At 42.7% G+C, this 20,916-nt stretch overlaps 1 protein-coding gene across 1 annotated transcript in view; it reads left to right on the top strand.

Annotated features, from left to right (window-relative positions):
• The window catches only part of NUGGC (nuclear GTPase, germinal center associated), a gene marked incomplete at its 5' end in the record, with an annotated part of 40,108 nt that overhangs the window by 15,731 nt on the left and 3,461 nt on the right, over window positions 1-20,916 (top strand). The window contains 8 exons of the mRNA XM_081077361.1: window positions 3,136-3,241; window positions 4,473-4,606; window positions 8,857-9,021; window positions 11,801-11,958; window positions 13,507-13,645; window positions 14,809-14,917; window positions 15,566-15,702; window positions 18,032-18,122. Coding sequence (XP_080933487.1) covers window positions 3,136-3,241; window positions 4,473-4,606; window positions 8,857-9,021; window positions 11,801-11,958; window positions 13,507-13,645; window positions 14,809-14,917; window positions 15,566-15,702; window positions 18,032-18,122 — 1,039 coding nt within the window. The remainder of the gene's footprint in view (window positions 1-3,135; window positions 3,242-4,472; window positions 4,607-8,856; window positions 9,022-11,800; window positions 11,959-13,506; window positions 13,646-14,808; window positions 14,918-15,565; window positions 15,703-18,031; window positions 18,123-20,916) is intronic.

Below are 20,916 nucleotides of genomic sequence, written 5' to 3'. Positions count from 1 at the left end.
TCAGATGAAATATAAACAAAACAACATTAATGATAGAGCAAAGTTAGTATAATGTGATAGAGGATATGGTTTTGCTCAAACTAAATCTTCAGTCCTGAGTTTAATAGTGAAACCATATGGCCTTATGTCTATTTCTATATGTAATTGCTTTCTGTATTTTGACTTCAATTACACTGATGTAGAAAATGTCTGATGTACAATGTGGAATTGAAATTTTCAAAGCTTTGGTTCTAAATCAGAATAATCTGACCTCATACTTAAGCCAAAATTTTCTACCAAGCAATTCCTGAATGCCAGTTTTAATGAGACAATAACTCAGTAAAGCTGTTCTTACTCTCTTTAGTCATTCTTGTTGGCATTAAAACATATACAGCTTATGAGTACCTAATTGTATTGTTTCTGGAAGCAGACACATAAAATGCTTCAATACACAATTCACAACTATATTTATTGCTAATAAATGTGGCAAATTGGTGTGTGTGAGATAAGGTGTGCGCAATAATACATCAGCCTGTATGGTGACTATGGTTCTGATTGTCACGGTACAAGTCTTTTTGAAGTCTGCCCACCTGTAGCTCTGATGGCTAGGTGATGCCTTCATTCTCCAACCACTTTATTTCTGTTTGAATTATTATGAAACCTTTACTGGTACTGCCTGCTTTCACTTGAAGTACATTTCATTTTAATCACAGAAAATATGAGGCAGAAGTTGATGGTAAGGCAGTCATTCATATAGATGTCCGTACTTTTTTTTTATTATAAAACTGAAAATTAAGAAAACTATTGTAAGAAAAATTGCTTACATTGAGACTACATTGATAGATTTCAGTTTGAAAATAGAGCTGACCCTTGAACAACGCTGGGGTTGGGGGTACCAACCTCCCTTGCAGGTGAAAATCTGCATCTGACTACAGTGGACGCTCCATATGTGCAGAGTCCCAACGCGAAGGGTTGACCCTTAAAAAATGTGGATTTGAACTGAGGTCGACTAAACTGAGAAGTGTTCTTTTCGATTTTTTAGTTCACACCTTGGCCAATAGGAGCCCTTCATTTAAACTAGTTCCTTTTAGCATTACCCAGACATTAAAAAGACAAAAAGTTTCTGCTCTCCAGCAACAAAATATTCAGGCCAACTTTCTTTTTCCCTGCCTCAAGACATGGACCTACTACTCTCAAAGAAACTTGGGTTCCTTTCAGCAGAGAATAATATTAAAAATAAAAGTTGAGGTGCCAGGAGTACCTATCAAATTATTTCATACAAGTAAAAGAAGTGGGCAGGGTGACATCACTGCAAAATCATGTGAGTGACGAAGCTTGAAAAGATAGATTTTTTTTTAATGGAGTCATGATTTATATTATGAAGTTTATTCTAACTCCAACTTTACTATATCCTTTTTGAGTCTGCTTCCATCTGGTATCTCTCCTATTTTGAGCTGCCAGGTTTTCTCATCTTTCATATGCAATATCTTCTTACAAATTTTACTATATTGTGCTATACATTATCATAACAAACCATGTGTGTAAATTATAACTTTGACTAATCTTCTATAGAATAATTTGATAAATATCTACCTACCTCTTGGATCCTACTTTCCAGCTGTAACTGTTTCTACTTCTCTTTTACAATCATATGGAACCTGCATATTGTAGTCACTTCAGTGACACTATAAAAATATTTCTTTGTTGTATAATAACAAGCATAAGTGTTAACTAACCTTCCATAATTTTTAGAAAAGATATACAAGATTTAGAGCAACATTTTAAATAATGAAAACACCTATACATAGCTAAGCATACTCCTTTCTTTTAATGGTTTTAAAACCCCACTTAAATTTTTTTTTCAATTTATTGGAGTGACATTTGTTAGTAAAATTACATAGATTTCAGGTGTACAATTCTGTATTACATCGTCTATAAATCCCATTGTGTGTTCACCACCCAGAGTCAGTTCTCCTTCCATCACCATATATTTGATCCCCCTTACCCTCACCCACTTAAATTTAATTCCACGTTAGTTTTATCTCCCAGTAGAAAATAGTTTCAACTTCCCTTCAACTTTTCTCCTAGAGTCAAAACTCTGTAAGAAGGAAAAAAATGAATCGTGGGAGGTCCTTTATACAATTTCAGCCCCTGACTCTAGTGTGTGGGGCCTCGGAAAGTCTACCAGGCATCTCTCGTCAAACCTTGACTATATGGGCTTATAACTTGCCAGAGAAGTGTCTTCTTCCCAATTCCAGTGGATTGCTCACTCACTTTTATATCTTTGTATCAAGGAGATGGACAGCTCTCTGCTGTTTCCTACTGCCCCCCATACTGATGTACGCACATGCACACCCTTTCTGGTTTTTTCTTTAAAAAGAGATGAATAAAAGATTATGGAACAACATTTATGCATAATTCTAGTATGACTTCTCTGTGATGATGTTTTTCTAATGTTAAAAAAAGATTTTCTCACCTGATTCTTCATTCCTTGACATTTAAAACCATCATTTCCTTAAACGTTACTCTGCATTTAAATGTATGATTACTCACTGACCACCCCTCTAAGGAACTTGCACTTTTATAGAACCTTGGCCCAGTATTGTGTATTGATTTTTTTAACAGACCTAAATGTTTAACAATTAGGTCTGTTAAAAATAAAAATGGCACCCTGATTTGTAGTGTTTCCCACGGTGTAAATACTCCCACCACTGCCAGTTTCAAGCTACCAGTGTGATGTCACTGAAGGCAGAGTTGGGAAGAGCTGTGTACCCTTGGCTCTCTGAGCTGGTACAGCTCATCACTGCCTTTGCTGGAGGTGTGCTTCTTTTTACGAAAAGGATCCTGGTACTTTCGCCCCCTCTGCTCATTTAAGTACATGCTGAACTGTTTTCTCTATATGTTTCCTTCTAGAATCGATCTTTTTAACTCCCAAGAAAATAGTTTCTTGGCAGCAGTTTCCTCACAACGTCCAACCTTGTAAGGTGTGAACAGTTGGGAATGCTTGACCGACGGGAGAGTGTCGGTTCTTTTTTGGGTTCTCGTGGAACGGAAAGGGAATGAGCTGAAATTTGTTGAAGGCTCTCGTGAAGCCTGTGCTTGTTTCCTTTGTGATGACTGAGGTATTCTGTCCTCTGTGTGCCTCTCTCACTTTAGAGAAAACTGCCGGCTGATTGCAAGGTTCTGGAAGCCTCAAATCTGGTGCACACAGTCAGCGCCCAGGAATACTGGCAGCAGGCTCTCCTCACGGAGGAGGAAACTGGTAATTTTTCTTGTTGTTTTATCTCAATCACTAAACTATTTTCAAGGCTAAGCTTGACACTCTGAATTTCCCACTCTGTAACTTTTTATTCCACAATTCCAGCTTGCCAGAGTTGCTATCCTGATGAGCACATAGATGTGTTTTTCTCTCTGCGTTATTGTGGTGCCAGAGACCACAGTTCTTTTCTCCTCCAAACCTTACCATGAATTGGGAAAGGTCAGTGACGAGGTTGTCATTTCCTTAGTGTTTGGCTTGAGTGAGATTCATCGCATACCCAGCTATGGGTATTAGAAGAATTTACTGAGTATCTATTATATGCTTTTTACAGGGGAAAAGTAGAAGACATAGCTCCTTTCTTGATATAACTTAAAATCTTGATGAGGAGTGAATAGTAAGCCCTGAGCAAAAATCAAAGTAAAAATAAGGTTTAGTTAAATAGGGCTATGAATACAACAACAGTTCAGAGAACCTGGAAATCTGGGTCACTAGAACACTCAGTGAAAACGCAGTGAAAACTGGATAAGTGGGCAGCATCTGACCTTGACTTTGACCTGAGCTGAAAATGGCTGAAAATGTGCATGCATTTCATGAAACACGGATGAGTGTGAAAGGAGCAGAAGGTGTGAAATGTTCCGAGAAAAGGGGGAGAATAAGGATATAAAAGAAATAACATGGCACACACAAAGAATAATATAGGAAAACTTAGACTTATACGAATAATGGGAAAAATTGTAGTGTGACATCTGTTACCTGACTAACAAAAGGTTAGGGCTAAGGTAAGTTTCTAATCTAGAATCCCACCTGTCAGAGGTTCTTATCTCTTTCTAGAGCAAACAGAAGCTATTTTGATTATGGGTTATTTGATATAGATAGAAAAATCTAGGGGGCCTGAAGAGCTGAGGCTAGAAACGTGAGCACCTTTGGTTTCTTTACTTATGTGCCCATCCAGAGGAAAGTGCCGATTTTCTGAACCAGCCTGCCCTTTCTACATAGTTTGTTTCATACCGCTAAATAAAACTCATATTCATCATTGCTGATCTACCATTCATTATTATTGAGCCTAGACTTGGGGGAAAGATTCTCTGAAAGGGTGGTTTAGTGGGCACCCAGTCCACATAGGACCTCAACGGTAGTGAATTCAGGTTGCCATCCGGATCTGTGCATTTTTATGAATTCTATTCACTATGAACTCTGCTCTTGTAAAATTGTTTGTGGTGCCTGTGAATTCCAGAAATCCCCAAGTTAAGAGAATATATCAGGAAAAGGCTCTTGGACAAGAAGAGGAGGATGGTGACCAAGTACGTCACAGAAGCCTTTGGCCTATTGCTTCTCACAGACAGTTTCAGCTGCACAGACAACCTGCCGGTATGGATACCACCTGCGCTGTGTATTCCCTGCCCCCCTCCCCGGGCAGAACATTCCCTTTTACCAAGTTAGGGAAGTATAATATTTTCTCGTTTCATAGCAAAGGAAGATGCTAAGCCCAGAGAATCTAAAGAGGACAGAAAGATAACGAGAGGGTTAAAACTGTAACATCTGAGTAAAAACAGAAAGGAATAACATTTTACCTGGGACAAATGGGCTGAGAGGAAAATGTAAAACTGGTGTGTTGCTCCTTTCCCCTCTCCTGAGACTTGAATGAGATGGAATGTATTTAAGCGATGGCAGGAGCGATAGGTTTAGCTCTCGCAGAATACAGACAATTCTTGGTTCTTGTCCAGAGGCATGTGTATGCATACAGTCCAAAGAGTTTTCATCTGTCTGTGGACTCCCATCATGCCCTGGTACTGTCAGAACCCCACACTCAGAGCAGCATAGTAAAATGATGTGAGAAGAAGGAAAGTAGGAGGGGCTTTCAGCAAAGTTTATATATTTATCTCGACAGTCTAGAATGGAGGCCGTCTGAATGACCAGTTAAAAGTTACAGTTTTCATAGTAATGGACAAATTTATCTCTTGAATGGATGATTTTTCCCTCCCTCTAAAATAAGAGGGACAAGATGCTAGATGAGAATCTTGACAGAGTTTTGGAGAAAAATCTGTTACTGGAATCAATCACCCACAGCTTTGTTGCCTTGTGAGGGACTGAATTACAAAGGGACAATCACAGACAGTTGACCCTTAAACAATACGGATTTGAACTACATGGGTTTATTTATATGCAGATATGTTTAGATAAATAGGCATAGTGCTGTAAACGTATTTTCTCTTTCTTATGATCCTCTTTATAACATTTTTCTCTCTAGCTTACTTTATTGTAAGAACACAGTATTTAATACATATACATACAAAATATGTGTTACTCGACTCTTCCTGTTACCGGTAAGGCTTCTGGTCTGGTAGGCCATTTTGATCAGTTTCTGGGGAGTCAAAGGCTACATGTGGATTTTCTACTGTTACAGGGTCTACTAACTCCTAATGCCTGCATTGTTCAAGGGTCAACTGTACAAAGTAAAAACTGTGGCCTACAAGCAGCAGCAACCTGCATAGGAAACTAATCTTTATCGACAAAGAACAGCTCAGGAAGCCAGCCTGCTATACATTAGACTTGTAGGAAGTTAGACTGCTATCTCTAGTAACAATCCAAGAAACTAAACAATACTTTCTGTCACAAATGACCCCAAACGGCCAGACCTTGGTTAATAACTGACAGCTTCCCTAACCTTTATCCCTGTGCCCAACTTAGGACCAAGCAGAGAAAGCCAAATACGTACCCTACTGGATCACCTAAGATCCTTGCTTCTAGTTAGCGCACTATAGCGTCCCCATTCTGTGGCCTCTGATCAGGGCATACCTGAAGCCTTCGCACCCCTCTGCCTGCCTTTGAGTCTCAGCCAAACGTTGTGATGGTGACTGATGCCCTTACTATAGTAAGTGATGAATAAATAGGCTTAGTGTATTCTTAGGTGGTGAGTGTTTAACTCCACACTTACTTTCACTTGTCAGATTTGCACAACCGAGTTGTTTGACTTCTTGTTATGCAGAACAGGGAAGGGGCATAGAAAGTGCACCCATAGGGCTCTGTGAGAGTTCAAGGTCCTGTGGGACCTTGAGACTGTGGGACAGTGAACCTGGGATGGCCTGAGGAGTGGCAAGGAGAGACAGATAATGGAGACTTGACTTACATGAAAAGTAAGCAATACCAACTGCCAGTGGGCTAGCTACACAGTTTTGCTCAAACGTCCACATTTTCTATATTCTATGTAAAAGTGACATATCGAGCAAAACTGTCTTTTTCGTCGTATTTCTTATGCCTTCTATTTGTCTAGTTCTGTGAGGGGGAAAAATCAAACAGATAGACAAACCAAAATGTCCTGGAATCTGAGATTTTCTCATTTGACTTTTGTCCTCTGAAATACTGGGGAAGGGTTTAACCTTCTAACTTCCTGAAAAAGTTCTTCAGGGTGAAAGTTGCCTCTCTGCCAGCAAAAGATTGCCTTTGGAAGTGCTGATGGAAAACCCATCAGATGTGCTGCTGTGTGTGGTTGCTTTATGTTACAAACAGAAGGACAAGGTATTTAGTAATCAAACTCAGAGTGCCTGCCCCACACGCTGTTCTCTGCGGATCCAGAGGTACAGTCCTTGTAGGGGCGCAGTCCCATCCCTGCAGCCAGACTCTAGGTGACAGAAAACGCAGAGGAGGGGGCTGGTTGGCACTTCCATGATTAGCTTTTAGAGAGTTGCCAGCAGATTTCCTTAACATTCTTTGGCCTCAGATATTGGTCTCAGTCTTTGTTCTTTGATAGAAAGTTGGAAGGCAAGAGTTTTGACAGTTCCCTTGCATTCTGAAAAAAAATCGAACCTAAAATAATGCATGACTGATCATTTTTTAAGATTGTGCTTCAAACCGAAAAAAAAAAAAATAGAGTTTGGGTGATTAGTGATTTTAACTAGTCATTATTTTTAAGAATCAGTAGGTGGTTGATTATGACATCTCGATGTCAAGTGAGTTTTTATTCATAGTAGGTGTCAGCCCTTCCCTTTGTTACTTTTATTCCCAGCCCTCCCCTTTCGTATCATTTTTATTTTTTCAACACAGATTTGTTGAGAGTGAGACTTTGTGAGAATCTTTCCCACAGAGTTTCTTTTTGTGACTTCTTTTTTATTTCGTTTTGATCACCAGCCACAAACTGAAAAGAATCTAGAAGGCACTCTGGAAAAAAATATGGCTTACAGAATTCTCACCAGTGAAACTACAAAAATCCCCGAGGCGTGCCTAAAGCTAAATAGTTTCCTTAAACTCTAAAACTCATCAACTCTAGGACAGAGTGTGGGAGTTTGATTGAAGCTGTTTTCAGGATCTTTGAGCCCCATTCACGTACTTCAAAGAGGTGCAGTCAAGATCCAGAGAAGCTAAATCATCTGTGTAAGGTCACACATCAATTCAAGAGCGATTTCTGTCATCAAATTTGGAATAGAATTTAAAAGCCTACATTATCCATAGTTTCTCCATGCCACTCACTCATGCCACAGATATTAATGGACTACACTCTCTGTGACATGCCTCGGAATAAACAAACATGAATAACATAATCTGTCCCTTTGGCAAGTTCCTAGTCCAGGGAAGGAGACATGGAATGAGAGACACATAGCACAGCAGGAGGACGGCTGTAACACACGGATGTACAAAATGCCATGGGAGTGCAGGAAAGAGAGCCCCCACTCTGCCTCTGGGGGAGTCAGGGAAGACATCCCAGAGGAAGTGACTTTTGAGCTTTGTCTGGAAGGATGAGAAGGTGGGAACAGCATGTGCAAAGGCATGGGGGTCACACAAAGAATGGCACATTTGGGGAATGGTAGCAAGTTCATGGGCAGCTACATGGGAGGGCTTTTCGGGTCAACAGAGAGCCGGCACTGCTGAAGAAGTTGGTTGAGTTCTGGCTAGGAAGGACCTTAAGTGATGAACTGAGGCATGTGGCTTCCGTGTGCTACAGGCAGGGACTACGTGGTCCCTCAAGAGTCTCACAGAGAACAGATACTGGAGTTCCCAGTTTGGAACCTAGAGGTCAAGGCTGTCCCTGGTGGTGCCTCCCTTGTATTATTTGAATAGATATTTTCCTCCTTGACTGGACTGTATTCTCCTTTGAAGAAGGGACCATGTCTTTATTTTTGTGGTCCTGTAGCTTTTTAATTCAAAGTGTGGTCCAGGGTCTAGTAGATCAGGCTCACCTGGGGGCTTGCTAGAACTGTAGACTCCTAGGCCCTCAGATTTGAACAAATTATCTTGGTGACTTATATACACATTAACGTTTGAGGAACACTAGCCTCAAAAACTGCTTTGTGCACAAAGTACATTAAATGTTTGTCGAATCAGATGTCATTGGAAAAAATCTGCTTTAGTTAACAATTGGATTTTTACTTGGATAGGTACTCCCCCAAATAGCCTGATGGATTGTATACCTAAAGAAAGTTGCAGGAAGCCTATATTTGTTCTACTCTCCAATCCCACGAAGTTTAAAGAGGTTCATGCACTGAGGGATGCTTTATTGGGATGATAGGGAGAAGTCAACTGTGGGTGATTAGCTCAGGCTAAATCAAGCTCAAAGGAAGCAAAGTTTGAGGAGAAGTTACCTTTAGGGAGAGGGTGGCCTCATGCTCCTTTGGCCCTGTCCCCAGAATGAATACTTGCACATGAGTGGCCTGCGGGGATTTGTGGAAGAGAAGATACAGCTGCTGAAGAAGGCCATCGACCAGTGCTTTGCCCCCATAGTGCAGCCCCTGCAAGAAGGGGTCAGAAATGCCAGGACTTCCTATCGACGGATCCTCGGGACGTGCCTGGTGGTGAGTGGCCCTTTCCAGGGAAAAGCTGTGATGTTTGGTGAGGTCTGCCTGATCCCCAAGGTCAGGATTTGAGAGTTACTTGTGAGAAACTGATAGTCAGGTCTCTAGGAGTGAATGGTATTGAGAAGGAGTAGAGAGAAGGACAATATGACATAACCTCACACAAAGGCCACATTTAGGAAGCAGAATAAAGAGGATCCAGGAGAGTGAGCAAAGAAAGATTAGCCTGAGAGATAATAGAAGGAAATAGTGTAATGCTTCTTTTCTTGTTTTTTGTACTTACTTTTAGTGTAATGCTTAATTTCTTATTTTCCAATAAGAAAACCAAGGCAAAGAAGTTTGTTAAGGAAATTTTCAGATACTCTTGAGGGGTTAAAGAAAATTGGGCTAAGAAAAAGGCAATTGGATTTGGCCACTGAGAGTTTTCCTTGGTGACTGTAATAGGCAGCCTCCAAGATGGCCCCAGGGAGCCTTAGCTCCTGGGATTCATGCCTTTGTGGAATCTTCTCTCTCACTGAATCAGGGCTGGCCTCTGGACAGTAGAGTGCTGTAGAAGGGACAGTGTGACTTCTGAGGCTAGGTCACCAAAGGCCACTGAGGCTTCCACGTTGGTCTCTTGGATCACTCCCTCAGTAGGAAGCCAGCCTCCATGTACTAAAGTCAAGCATCAGTGTGGAGAGGCCCACGTGAAGAGGGGCCAAGATTCCCCGCCAATAGCCAGCACCGCCTTGCCAGCCCTGTGGGTAGCCTCCTTGGAAGCAGATCCTTCAGCCCCACTTACGTGACCGTAACCACAGCTGAAACCTGTCAGAACCTTATGGAGAAGCTCTGAGCCCGAACTGGCCAGCAGGTGGGAAAGACCATCAAATGCATGCAGTCTTTTGACCCTCACTTGGCTAAATAAGAATGGGCCTTGGGCCTGGAGCACTTTCTACCAAGAGATAAAGAGCCCTCAAAGCCTGCGCTGGAATTATCTCCTTGTGTGGGAATGTCTTCCCCAGTTTCATGCTCACTGTGTACTCCTTTGTTCTGCTTAGTGCTAGCAACCAAGGCCCTCAGGCAAGCTCCTAGTTTTCTGTGTTTCAGATCTGTGGGAGTGGGCTTGTGGGAGTGGGCTTGGGAGTCCCTGTACTGCAGCACAAAGTGGGATGGATGTCGCTATATCTCCTGCATCAGCTGTGGGGTGAATGCACTAGTCATGAAGGACCCAGGCACTGCAAGGGGCCGGATCTTATGCATACTTTTTCTCCTCTTGCTCTAAGTCAAGGTGGTACCACTTGAGCCTGGTGTGCATGTTATCTGTTCTCAGTGACCTTCAAACCTGCACTGGTCTCTTCTGTGGGTGGCATTTATCTGCCTTTTAACCTTGGCCACACAGCCTGGCCACCAAGTGAACTGTGAAACACCAACCAAGCCAACACCAATCCGAGTTCCTGACCGCAGAATCAGCGAGTGATAAGCAACGCTTATTGTTATTTGAAGCCACTAAATTTGGGGTAATTTGTTTCGTAGCAATAGGTAACTAAGTGACCCTGGAGAGAACTGTTTCCATAGGATGATAAAAGATCCCAGATCACAAAAAGTGAATGAGCAAACGAGCGCTGAGAACAGGAAGGCACGGGTGGGAGACCACTCCTTTGAGACGATTCCCTTGAAAGAGGAAGGAGCAGAATCAGCCATCTTCAGTCCTTCACCACGACTTCACCCCATGAATTGGACTCTCTCTCATCAGCCCTTTCATGGCTTCTTTCTCTGAGATTTCACACATACCAGGGTATTCCTATTTGATCAGCAACTTGCTTTTGTGATCAGAAATTTGGGCAAACATTTATATGCTAATGTCATATGTAACATCATAATGTAACCTAAATATCTAATAACAAGAGAATGGTAAAATGAATTATTACACATTCATATGATATATTGTTTGGTTATTAAAATAATGTCTTGAAAGTATTTACAATAAATTGAGGAAATGCTCATATTATAACATTAAGTGAAAGGAAAGAATATTAAGATAGTATTCTATCATGCTACCCAACCATTCATTTGAAAGAGATTTCTTTAAAACACATATCATTGAATAATGATCCCAAAGCTCTGTACTGAAATTTCAGTCAATACAAATGTTTTGTGTTTTTTTTTCTCTTTACTAAGGATCACCATCTGGCTAAAATTTATCAACGTCTCTTACAGCTCTAGCTTCCTCATCTTTTTGTTTCCCTCTGACTCTGAATTTATTTCTCTGAGACAAATGGTGCAAAGATCTACAAATCAAATTGCCTTTCATTAAATATTTAACCAAAAGTATAAAAAAAATTTTGGACTACGCTTGCAAACATGTGAAACAGATACTCCCAGTCGGATCGTTGCACATTTTCATTTAATAATTGCTCATTTAACAAATATTTTTCAAGCACGACTTGTGCCCCTGCCAGATGGCAAGTACATCAAGATGGATAAGACGCTGTGCCTGATCTCAACAAGCCAATGGTCTAGTAGAGGAGCCTAATGAGACAAGTACAAAACTGTACAAGAAGAGTTGTGAGCCAACTGAGCACAGGGCATGTTGGAAGTCCAGAGCAGGGGCACCCCACCGACTAGAGGCATGACGGCTGTCCTCTTCGTCTAGCTTAATAGTATGTTGAAAGAGCATGGTGTCACTACCCTTCCCTGTGATTCTTGGTACTAGCCTTTGGCTAAAGGCAATGCAATTCCGATCCTGTGACGTTCTCCTTAATGCCTCCTACCTCTCCTAACTTACTGTTTCACTATCTAGAGGAGTAGAGGGAACCAGGGTTTTCACCAGACGCTGAAAGCTGTTTGCCTGAAACACGGCATCTACGCCTCTAGGACTCTGGCAAGAATAGATCTGAACGCAGCCATCACTCAGCCCATCTACGACCAGATTGATCCACTTTTTGGAGGCATTTTTAGGTAAAGGCTCTTTTCATCTCGCTCTTTCTTTGTGAACAAACATCTGAAGAATGTTGGGCCAGAGTTTCATCTTGAAGAATTTGTGCTTTGGATCTGGACGTGTAAAGAGTAGCTTGCAACTTGAGGAGGAAAGCTTTCTCTTTGGCAAAACACAAAAGCCGTCTTGGTTGGGTTTACTTGAAAATTTCCCATGGTGACCTGGAGTGCAGTGGAGATGTTGCTTTCAAACTAATATTATGATTCCCATTATTTTTCAAATATCTCATACGTGCAGCAGAGGATACATTTTCTTATGGCTCTGAGCCCAGGACAGGGTATTTTGGTTGGAGAGTGTGGAGTTAAGCAAACACATGACCTTCATAAATTTCCCTGAATGCCAAAAGGAAAAGTGGCTCACCCAGGACTCTGTGTTTGTTTTCGATATACTGCATGCTCACAAACATGGCCTGGGTGGGGCCGTAGGTACCTTCACGGCGCCCTCCTTCCATTCTCCCTTGACCTCCAATCTTTTTCTCCATCAACAGAAACAGAATCTCCTAATGTCCCAGGCTGTCCCCAGTCTTGCTCCTTCTCTGGCATTTTACCTGGTTTACCACATGCTGCTGCCTGAACCATTCCACTTTGGTTTGATTCTTACTGAGTGCCCTCCTTCCCCACCCCCATCTTCCTTTAAACTCTTTTGGGATCAGGCCATTCCACCTACGCCCACCCCACCCCACCCCACCCATTGGTTACAAGTCTGTAGGGTAAACTCCAAATTCCTTAGAATGGCATTCAAGACATTCCACTTACCTCCAAACTGGCCTATCTGATCTCTCCCCAGGCTGTGGCCCAGTGTCAGCTCTCTTCTTTAGCCAGCCTGGAGGGGAACAAAGAGCAGCTGAGATGTACCAGGAACTGTGCTAAGTTTTCTGTGTGCATTCTCTCACCCCATCCTTCCAATAACCCTCTGAAGTGCTCTGTTTTTCTTTTTTTTACAAGAGAACAAATTGAGATTCAGAGGAATTATACAGCTTTCCCCACTCATAATTAAAGAGCTAGCATTTCAAGTCTATGCCCTCTCCTCTGCTGAGTCTTACTCCTGGAACATGCTGAAACTTTGTTTACTATGTTGTCCCAACGAGGAACAACTCCTTCTTTTCACTTTCCTAAATCTTTCCTATCTCTTAAGGTGTAGTTCAAGTTTCATCCTTTCAAGTGGAAACATCTTGGCAGTGGAAAGACTGAGTTTCTAGATGAAACAGATCAGTATCCAAAGCGTGGCTCTGCCACTTACTAGCTGTGTGGTCTTAAACACATCAGCAATCTTCTCTAAACCTTAGTTTTCTTATCTGTATAATGGGCATCACTGCACTGATTTTATAGATTTTTATGTCAAGGGCCAGCACAACACAGTGCCTGGCTCATGACAGGAATGTGATAACTGTTAGATCTCACCCCCCTTCACTTTAAAATGAATAAAAGGATACCAGCTGTTTTCCTCTTTGTTTCAGTCTCACAATAGCTACCATCATCTCTTTTAACATTTTACATTGCTTTCTTCTGTAGGGCTGGAACACCCACCAATTCTGCTTTGATGCCTCACATAGATGCTTTTAAGCACTCTCTACAGGAGAAAATGATGGAAATTGGGATAAGGAATGGATGGAAACATGATAGCTCCAAAAAATGTTTCCTGATCCAAGAGGTAAGGTCCTTCTATGGTGAAGAGGGTGGTGTGGTTTGGTACTGGTTTTCTTCCCAACATGATTTTGGACACTGCCTGTCTCTCCCTGCTTGTTTCCTTGCAGTGTTCAGGGTCTGGGCGTATCTAATAGCAGGTGCTGTGAAATACACAACATAGTGGGATGGGGAGAGAGAGAGGTGGCCCTGAGATCACTATCAAGGTGTAAGACACTCGGGCCAGCTTTGTTCCACTGTTCTACATGCTGAGATTGTAAAGTAGACTCAGTTCTCAGGAAGAACCTTCAAAGAATCCTCAGATGTACAAGTTGAATCCACTTATAACATTTTAACTAACCTCTTAATCATTTTTACCAATATTATGAAGTATTATCCAAAGCAGTGGAGCTTTTTAAAAAAAAAAAAACGCTGTGTCTTTTGCAGATCATTTTTCAGTTTTGAGTATTCAAGACACTTGTCTGTAACCCATTTTCTTCTAGGCTGTCTTGGTCCATTTGGGCTGCTATCACAAAATGCCATAAACTGGGTAGCTTATACACAACCGAAATTTATTTCTCATGGTTCTGGAGGCTTGCAAGTACAAGATCAAGGTACAGGCAGATTTGGTGTCTGGTCGGCCCAGTTCCTGGTTCATAGACAGCAGGCTTTTTATTGTAACCTCTCCTGGCAGAAGGACAAAGGAGCCCTCTAGGGCCTCTTCTATGAGGGGAATGAGCCCCCTCCTCATAACCTTATCACCTCCAGAGACCTCACCTCCTAATGCTATCACATTGAGGGTTAGGATTTCAACATATGAAGTTTGGGGGGATGGACACACGAATATTCAGTCCAGAGAACAGGCCCAGCCCAAATCACATGGCAACACTGCAGAAATAGCCTGTTCCTCCCCTTGCCCTTCCCCAAAGAGGGCCTATTCCTGCACCTTGCATGTGCCTCAGTTCAACTCAGCAAATCCTTAACGAGTTGTTTGTAGGTGCCAGGCTCTGTGGGAAGCACTTTGGTATATAAGGTCTTGCCTCTGAGAAGCTCACAACCTAGTTGTGGAATCATGTGAACAGCCAACCATAACCTAAGGCAGAGAGAAATCGTGGCCATACACGGGAACACCTGGCCTGCCTCTGTTGAAGAAATTGTCGCAAATGGCCTCTTTTAAATGTGGATTCTCAGATAAGCGCCATCCTGGGAGGCCTGGAGGAATACATCCTCAGAAAGAAGAGGAAAATCTATGAGTCTCTCACGACCTCCGTTCAGAACGACCTGAAGCCCTGTTATGAAGGTGGGGGCTCTGGGAAAATGTTTCTGCTTTCTCTGGGGTCTTCCTATCAGCTCCTTTAGCACCCTTTTCTGCTGTTCCCCCACCAAGTATTTGTCTTCCTGCATCCTAAATCCCTGTAACACTCCTGGTTTACACATTAAAATCAAATAATTGCAAAGGTGTAGAGAGAGGTAATTCATGAACCCATTTTATCTGTGTGTTTCCAGTTCCTTCTGGCCACCCTTTATTGAGACATCTTGCTTCTCCTCCCTAGGCTCCATTTCAGCTAATTACTAATTAAACTGTAAAATCCATCATTCAATTCTCATTCTTATTTTTTATAAGTATTGGTAAATTCACTTTCCAGCTCCTTCTCATTTTGGAGTCTTGTTTTTTTGGGGGAGGGCAGGGGTGGAATTTTATAAGCTTCTGCTTACTTCACTCAGATTTCCTGAATCACAGTTATCTAAACATTGGGAGTTAGGTTTTTGGTATCATATTATTATTAAATTATTTACACTGAGTGGAAAATGGTGCTATGTATATGAATATATGGAAGTGTGTGTATATGTATATAGTTTTTGTTTGTCTGCTTCTCTTTCTTTCTGATGCTAAAGATTTCTAAGCAAGTCCTTGCTGGGGTGTGACTGTGGCTCCCATTTTTTCCAGAGGCAGCTCAGATCACTGGCAAAAAAGCATGCGAGAGGATGAAAGACATCATCAGAAGAGGGGTGGACCGGCAGGTGGCTGAGGGCATGTTTGAAAGGGCTCAAGAAAGGATGCAGCACCAGTTTCAGCAGCTGAAGGTATATGTCTCCTCCGTAGTCTGAATTCCAGCCCCAGAGGGGGGCTCCTGGGGGAAGAGAGGAAGTGGGCACAGAAGGCAGAAGAAGTAGTAGCAGTTTGGGCCCAATGGGCCCAAATAGAGCCAGATGCCTTCCAACCAATGGCCACAGTGCTGGGAGAGGAGGCCAGCTGGCATTGGCATTCTTCCTTCACTGCCACTGCATGCTAGGGTCAGTCTCCTCTCTGGCGCTGTGACTTCAGAATGCAGCCCCTCCAGCCCTCTCCTGCACTTTTCCTCTTTCATAAGTCATCAGTAGACAACTGTAATAGCTAGATGAAATCCTAAGATCTTTACATACATTAGCTCATTTCCTCTCTAGTGAATCGGTCAGGTAAATGCAGTCGGTCCTCTGTATCCACAGGTTTCACATTGTCAAATTCAATCATCCACAGATTGAAAATATTGGGGGGGGGGTGGGAGAAGTTCCAAAAAGCAAAATTTGCCACACACTGAGCACTAGACTGAGTCCACATGACGAAAGTAATGTGTAGGCATAGCTTGCTGTATGCAAATACAGGTTATATGCAAAAAGTGATATCATTTTATATAAGGGGCTTGAGCATCTTCGGATTTTGGTATCAGTGAGGGGTCCTGGAACAGATCCCCCTTGGATAAGGAAGGGTGACTGTACTATTCTTGTTCTCATCTTATGGATAAGGAAACTGAGGCAGAGAACAGTAGGCCATACAGCTAGTAAGTTACAGAGCTAGGATCTGGCACTCCAGGGTTTTCAACAAAAACAATCTCAAGATGGATTTTTTATGAGAGAAATGTCTTATTTATAAAATATCAATAAATAAATGCCAATAAACTATCATGGGTCCAGCATTTATAGTACCTAGCACATATTTAGGTTTGATTCTGTCTATCTCAGAAGATAGTTCCTAACAGTTTCCTTGAACCTAAGTGTTTCTGGCAAGTATACTTGGGCCATCTTGTCTCAGCCCTGGGTCTCTTAGCCGGCCACCCCCCACCCCCCAGGTAGCATACATTGTTTGTTTTAATCTAGGACATGTTGGTCCCTCCCTGGCCATGTGAGTTTCCCAATTCTTCTGCCTCAGTCCAGGTTTAGCGGACCCTCTCCCAGCCTCCCAAGGAACCTGGCTAGTTGCTATTTTGGTCCACGGCTGAACCAACCTACTTCCTGAAATGTCTCCAGCTCGCTTCAGCTCAACGCCCCCCCGCCCCAACCCCCAGCCACCACCACTCTGCACCCCATTGCAGTTTTGGAAAATGCCTTTCTCTACAATACAAAAAAAGCATGTAATTGCTCTTAGAATAGGCTAAGAGGTATCTCATATACCAGTAGCAGTTTACTTTCTGTCATTTAACATATTATCACAGTCTGTAAATCTATGCAGAAAACTGGCCAACCTCTACGGCACCCAGTCCCCATTGGGTATATAGAAATTGGCCTTTAGGTGACCAAGGAAAAATTCCACTAAAAACAAACAGACAAACAAAAGCTTAGTACATTGACCATGTTCAAATGTATCTTCAATGACAGCAATGTAGGAAGTTGAAATGGGGCAAGACCACAGAGCTTTCCCATTCTCTGGCCTTATGGACAGGGTATCTAATGCTCAGAGGGCTTAAGTTACTAGCTCATGGCTCAGAGCAAGAGCACTGGAGCTTAGGGTACTTGGCCTGGTGTGTTGAAGTTAAAAAAAAGCATAAGACTTGGAGTCAGGAGACCCAGGTTCAAAACGAGGCTCTGTCAGGCTAGAGGAACGTGTTGGGTATTTTTCAAAGGGAGGGAAGAGATGGTTAAAAGAGGGAAAATGGTTTCAGGTGATAAAAGGACCGAGAGGAGTAAGAAGACATTTGTTAGGAGTTAGGGAGAAGAAACAGGTATGTCAAGTATGGTATGTTGCTTAAAGCAGTTACTCAATCAACGTGTCTCCAGGGACTAGATACGTGATGAGATGGTGGATGGTGGCCAGTGCTGTCCCTCTTTTTCCATGTCTGTGGTTGCTGTGCTCTCCTTATTCTTCCATGCATCCTCACTAGCTCCTGATTCAGTCAGTCAGCACCAGAGGGACAATCCCCGATGAGACTTGATAGGCAGGGGAGGAGATGCTGTGACAGGTGGGACCCCACAGAAACTTTGCCCTGTTGACTCCTGAGCCATTCCATGTACTCTAAAATGGCCCACCTTGGACCTGACTTTGATTTTGGTAACCCCAGTCTTACACACTGAGTCCGGGATTGGGTGGGGTCCCCTTCATAAGATTCCCTGTCTCCTGGGCTGTGCCATCCTAACAGAATGACCATCCTTTTTTGTGCAGAATGGAATCACGGAGAAGGTGAAGGGCAGTATCGCCACCATGCTGACCCTTGCTTCATCCCAGGGGGATGGTCTCCACAAGGAGCTTGCAGGTAAATATATAAAATCTTTGCATAAAGGGTGATCTTGCAGACCGCCCTAGCTGTGGTTGTTCTTTACTGGATTTAAAGAAGTTAAGTTAGGAAATTAGGAAGAATTTCTGGGGGAAGGAATGGAGATGATGTTGACAACTCTGATCGCCCCTCCCTTTGCTGAGCACCCGATCGAGACAAAGCATTGTACTCAGGCTCTGTGCATACCACCTCATCAAATTCTCACATTAGCCCTCAGACGTGCTCCATTGTACAGATACAGAAACAGAGACTCAGATAAGATGACGGGCCCACAGATCCACAGCTGGAAAGTGGCAGATACAAATCTATGATTCTGCCCTACTAGCTCCATAAACTTGTTCTTTTAAGTTGATACCCTCTCATGAAAAGCCTCACTTTCTGGTGGTGGTGGTGGAGGAGAAGGGTTTCTCTTCCTCCTCCAGGAGCCTGTGGATGCAATAGCTGTGTGCTCTGTTGCAAGCAACTATCTCCCTTCCATGCCTTGGGCTCTACGAAGCGCATGTAAACCGGAGAGCATAAACCGGTGCAAAAAGCAAGTGGGCAATTTCTAGTAAATGAAAAATGCACCCATCCTTTGGCTCAGTGATCCTATTTCTAGGAATTCATCCTGTGATATCCTCATACATGAGCAGAATGGCATGTGGCCAGGGTTATTCAGCGAAGCATCGCTAATGATGTCAAATATTGGAACAACTCAAATGTCTATCACGAGAGCCCTGGTGAAGTTAACAGGTGCACAACTAGTGGAGGATTGTGCAATTGTTAAAAGGAACATATATAGTAGCAGTATGAAACAATCTCCAGCATATATTGTAAAGTGGAAAAAAGCAAAAATGTGTGGAGTATGTTGCCATTTGTGAAAGAAAAAAGGAAATACACATGTATGTGCATAACAATCTCTGTGGAATACAAAAGAAACTGGTCACACCAGTTGCCTCTACGGAGAGGAACTTGGAGGCTGAGAGACAGGAAAGATGAGAGATTTACTTTGCACTCTGTATATGTTGTGCCTTTTAAATTTTAAACCATGTGCACAGTTGCCTGCTGGGGAAAAAAAGAAGATCTGATGCCTTGCTGTGTGTCATTGAGTGTGTTGGGGTGAAAGCGATCAGAGCTAAAAGCCACAACTGCTGCTTTGAAATATCCATCCTGCACTTACCTATCTCTGGAAATCAACATTATCCCCACCTCTGGCTGCTTAGATGGACATCTAACTGGTTCTAATGAGAAGGAGATAGAACTCTCTCAACCTGTAATTTTTTTGGACCCTCTCATGACTTTCTGTCAAGGCCTTCACAGGAATCTCTTTGAAGATTATGGTCATCCAATTGTGTCTTCTTTAAAGAACTCATACTTGCCAAAAGGTCTTCCAACTCTTGCAGGAGAGAGGGTCCTTCCTTGGCTTTGCACAGGAAAGAGTTCAAGTGTGAGCCAGGAAATAAAGCGAAAGTAGTTTATTGAATAAAAATCTACTCCATAGGCAGAGCACAGGCTGCCCTTCAGCAGAGACTCTCCCTCCTTATGGCTGTGGTTTTTATTAGTTAAGCTTTTAATATGGGAATAGGGGGAAGAATAATCTTATTAGTTCTCAGAAGGGGTGGGTTTTTCCAGGAACTTGGAATACACCCCCTTTTTATCCTTATATGGTCCTCTCTGGAGGTGTCATGGAGCTGGCGGGTGTGTTATTTAGTGTGGAGATTATTACATGACATATAATGTGGCTGGAGGTCACTTGGAGGTGAGTCTCCTCGCCATCTTTGTGATGGCCAGTTCTGGCTTGTCTTGTCTCATCTTGATTTACTAGTTTTTTGTCTCCAACTAGCAGTTAATGGTTTTTCTTGGAGGCCCTGCCCCCGCCCTATCTCACAACTGTCCAGGTCTTGCACCCAGAAAATGTTCCGAGTCTGACGTAAACTGCTCCTGCCATAATTTAAGATCATTTCCTTTTCTTCACCATCAACAGCAAACATAAACTATGTAGGGAGTGCTGTGTCTGGTGCCAAAGAGGTCTACAACAGTCCCCGCTTGGAGTAAGGCTAGATGTGTAAGGATGTAAATCACAGTTGTGGATAGTACGCATTCACTCCACAAGTAATTGTCAGCTCCTCCTAGGTGCCAGGCAGTGTTCTATGTGTTGTGGATATAGCAGTGACCAACACAGACAAAAATCTCTGCACAGAGCTTACAGCCCAGGGAGCAGAAGGCAGGCAATAAGCAGAACAATACACAAAATAGGAAGCATGCCAAAGGGTGATAAATGCTATGGAGAAAAATAAAGCAAGGAAAGGGGAGAGGGAGAGCTGAGAGTAGGAGACAGGGTATGGTGGGAAGGTCTCACTGGCAGTGTGACAGTCTGCTGGAGAATGCCCTCTGGCTGGGGGAGGTGGAGGTGGGAGTGGGGTGGGGGAGTAGGGTGGCAGCCATGTGTTCTATTCAGGCCTTCAAATGATTAGATGAGGATTGCAATCTGCTTTATTCAAGGTCTACTGATTTAAATGTAAATCTCATCCAAAAACACAGAGAAACCTTCCGAATAATGTTTGACCACTTATCTGGTCACCATAGTCTAGACAAGTGAACACATAAAATTAACCATCACAAGGATATAATCTGACTGCAGATCATAGGGTGAAAACCTGAGATGCCAGAACATAGCAAATTCACTTAGTATGGGGATTGCTGGGAGGAGAGGGATCAGGGGAAGGAGATTCCTGGAGACGCTTAGGGGAAATTTATTGTATAATATGCTGTGTATGTCTCCTTCCACCGAGCT

The sequence above is a fragment of the Rhinolophus hipposideros genome (genome assembly GCF_964194185.1).
Source record: "Rhinolophus hipposideros genome assembly, chromosome: 16".
Lineage (NCBI taxonomy): Eukaryota > Metazoa > Chordata > Mammalia > Chiroptera > Rhinolophidae > Rhinolophus > Rhinolophus hipposideros.
Note: the sequence above shows the minus strand (reverse complement) of the source record. Positions and strands in the feature narration are given on the sequence as shown.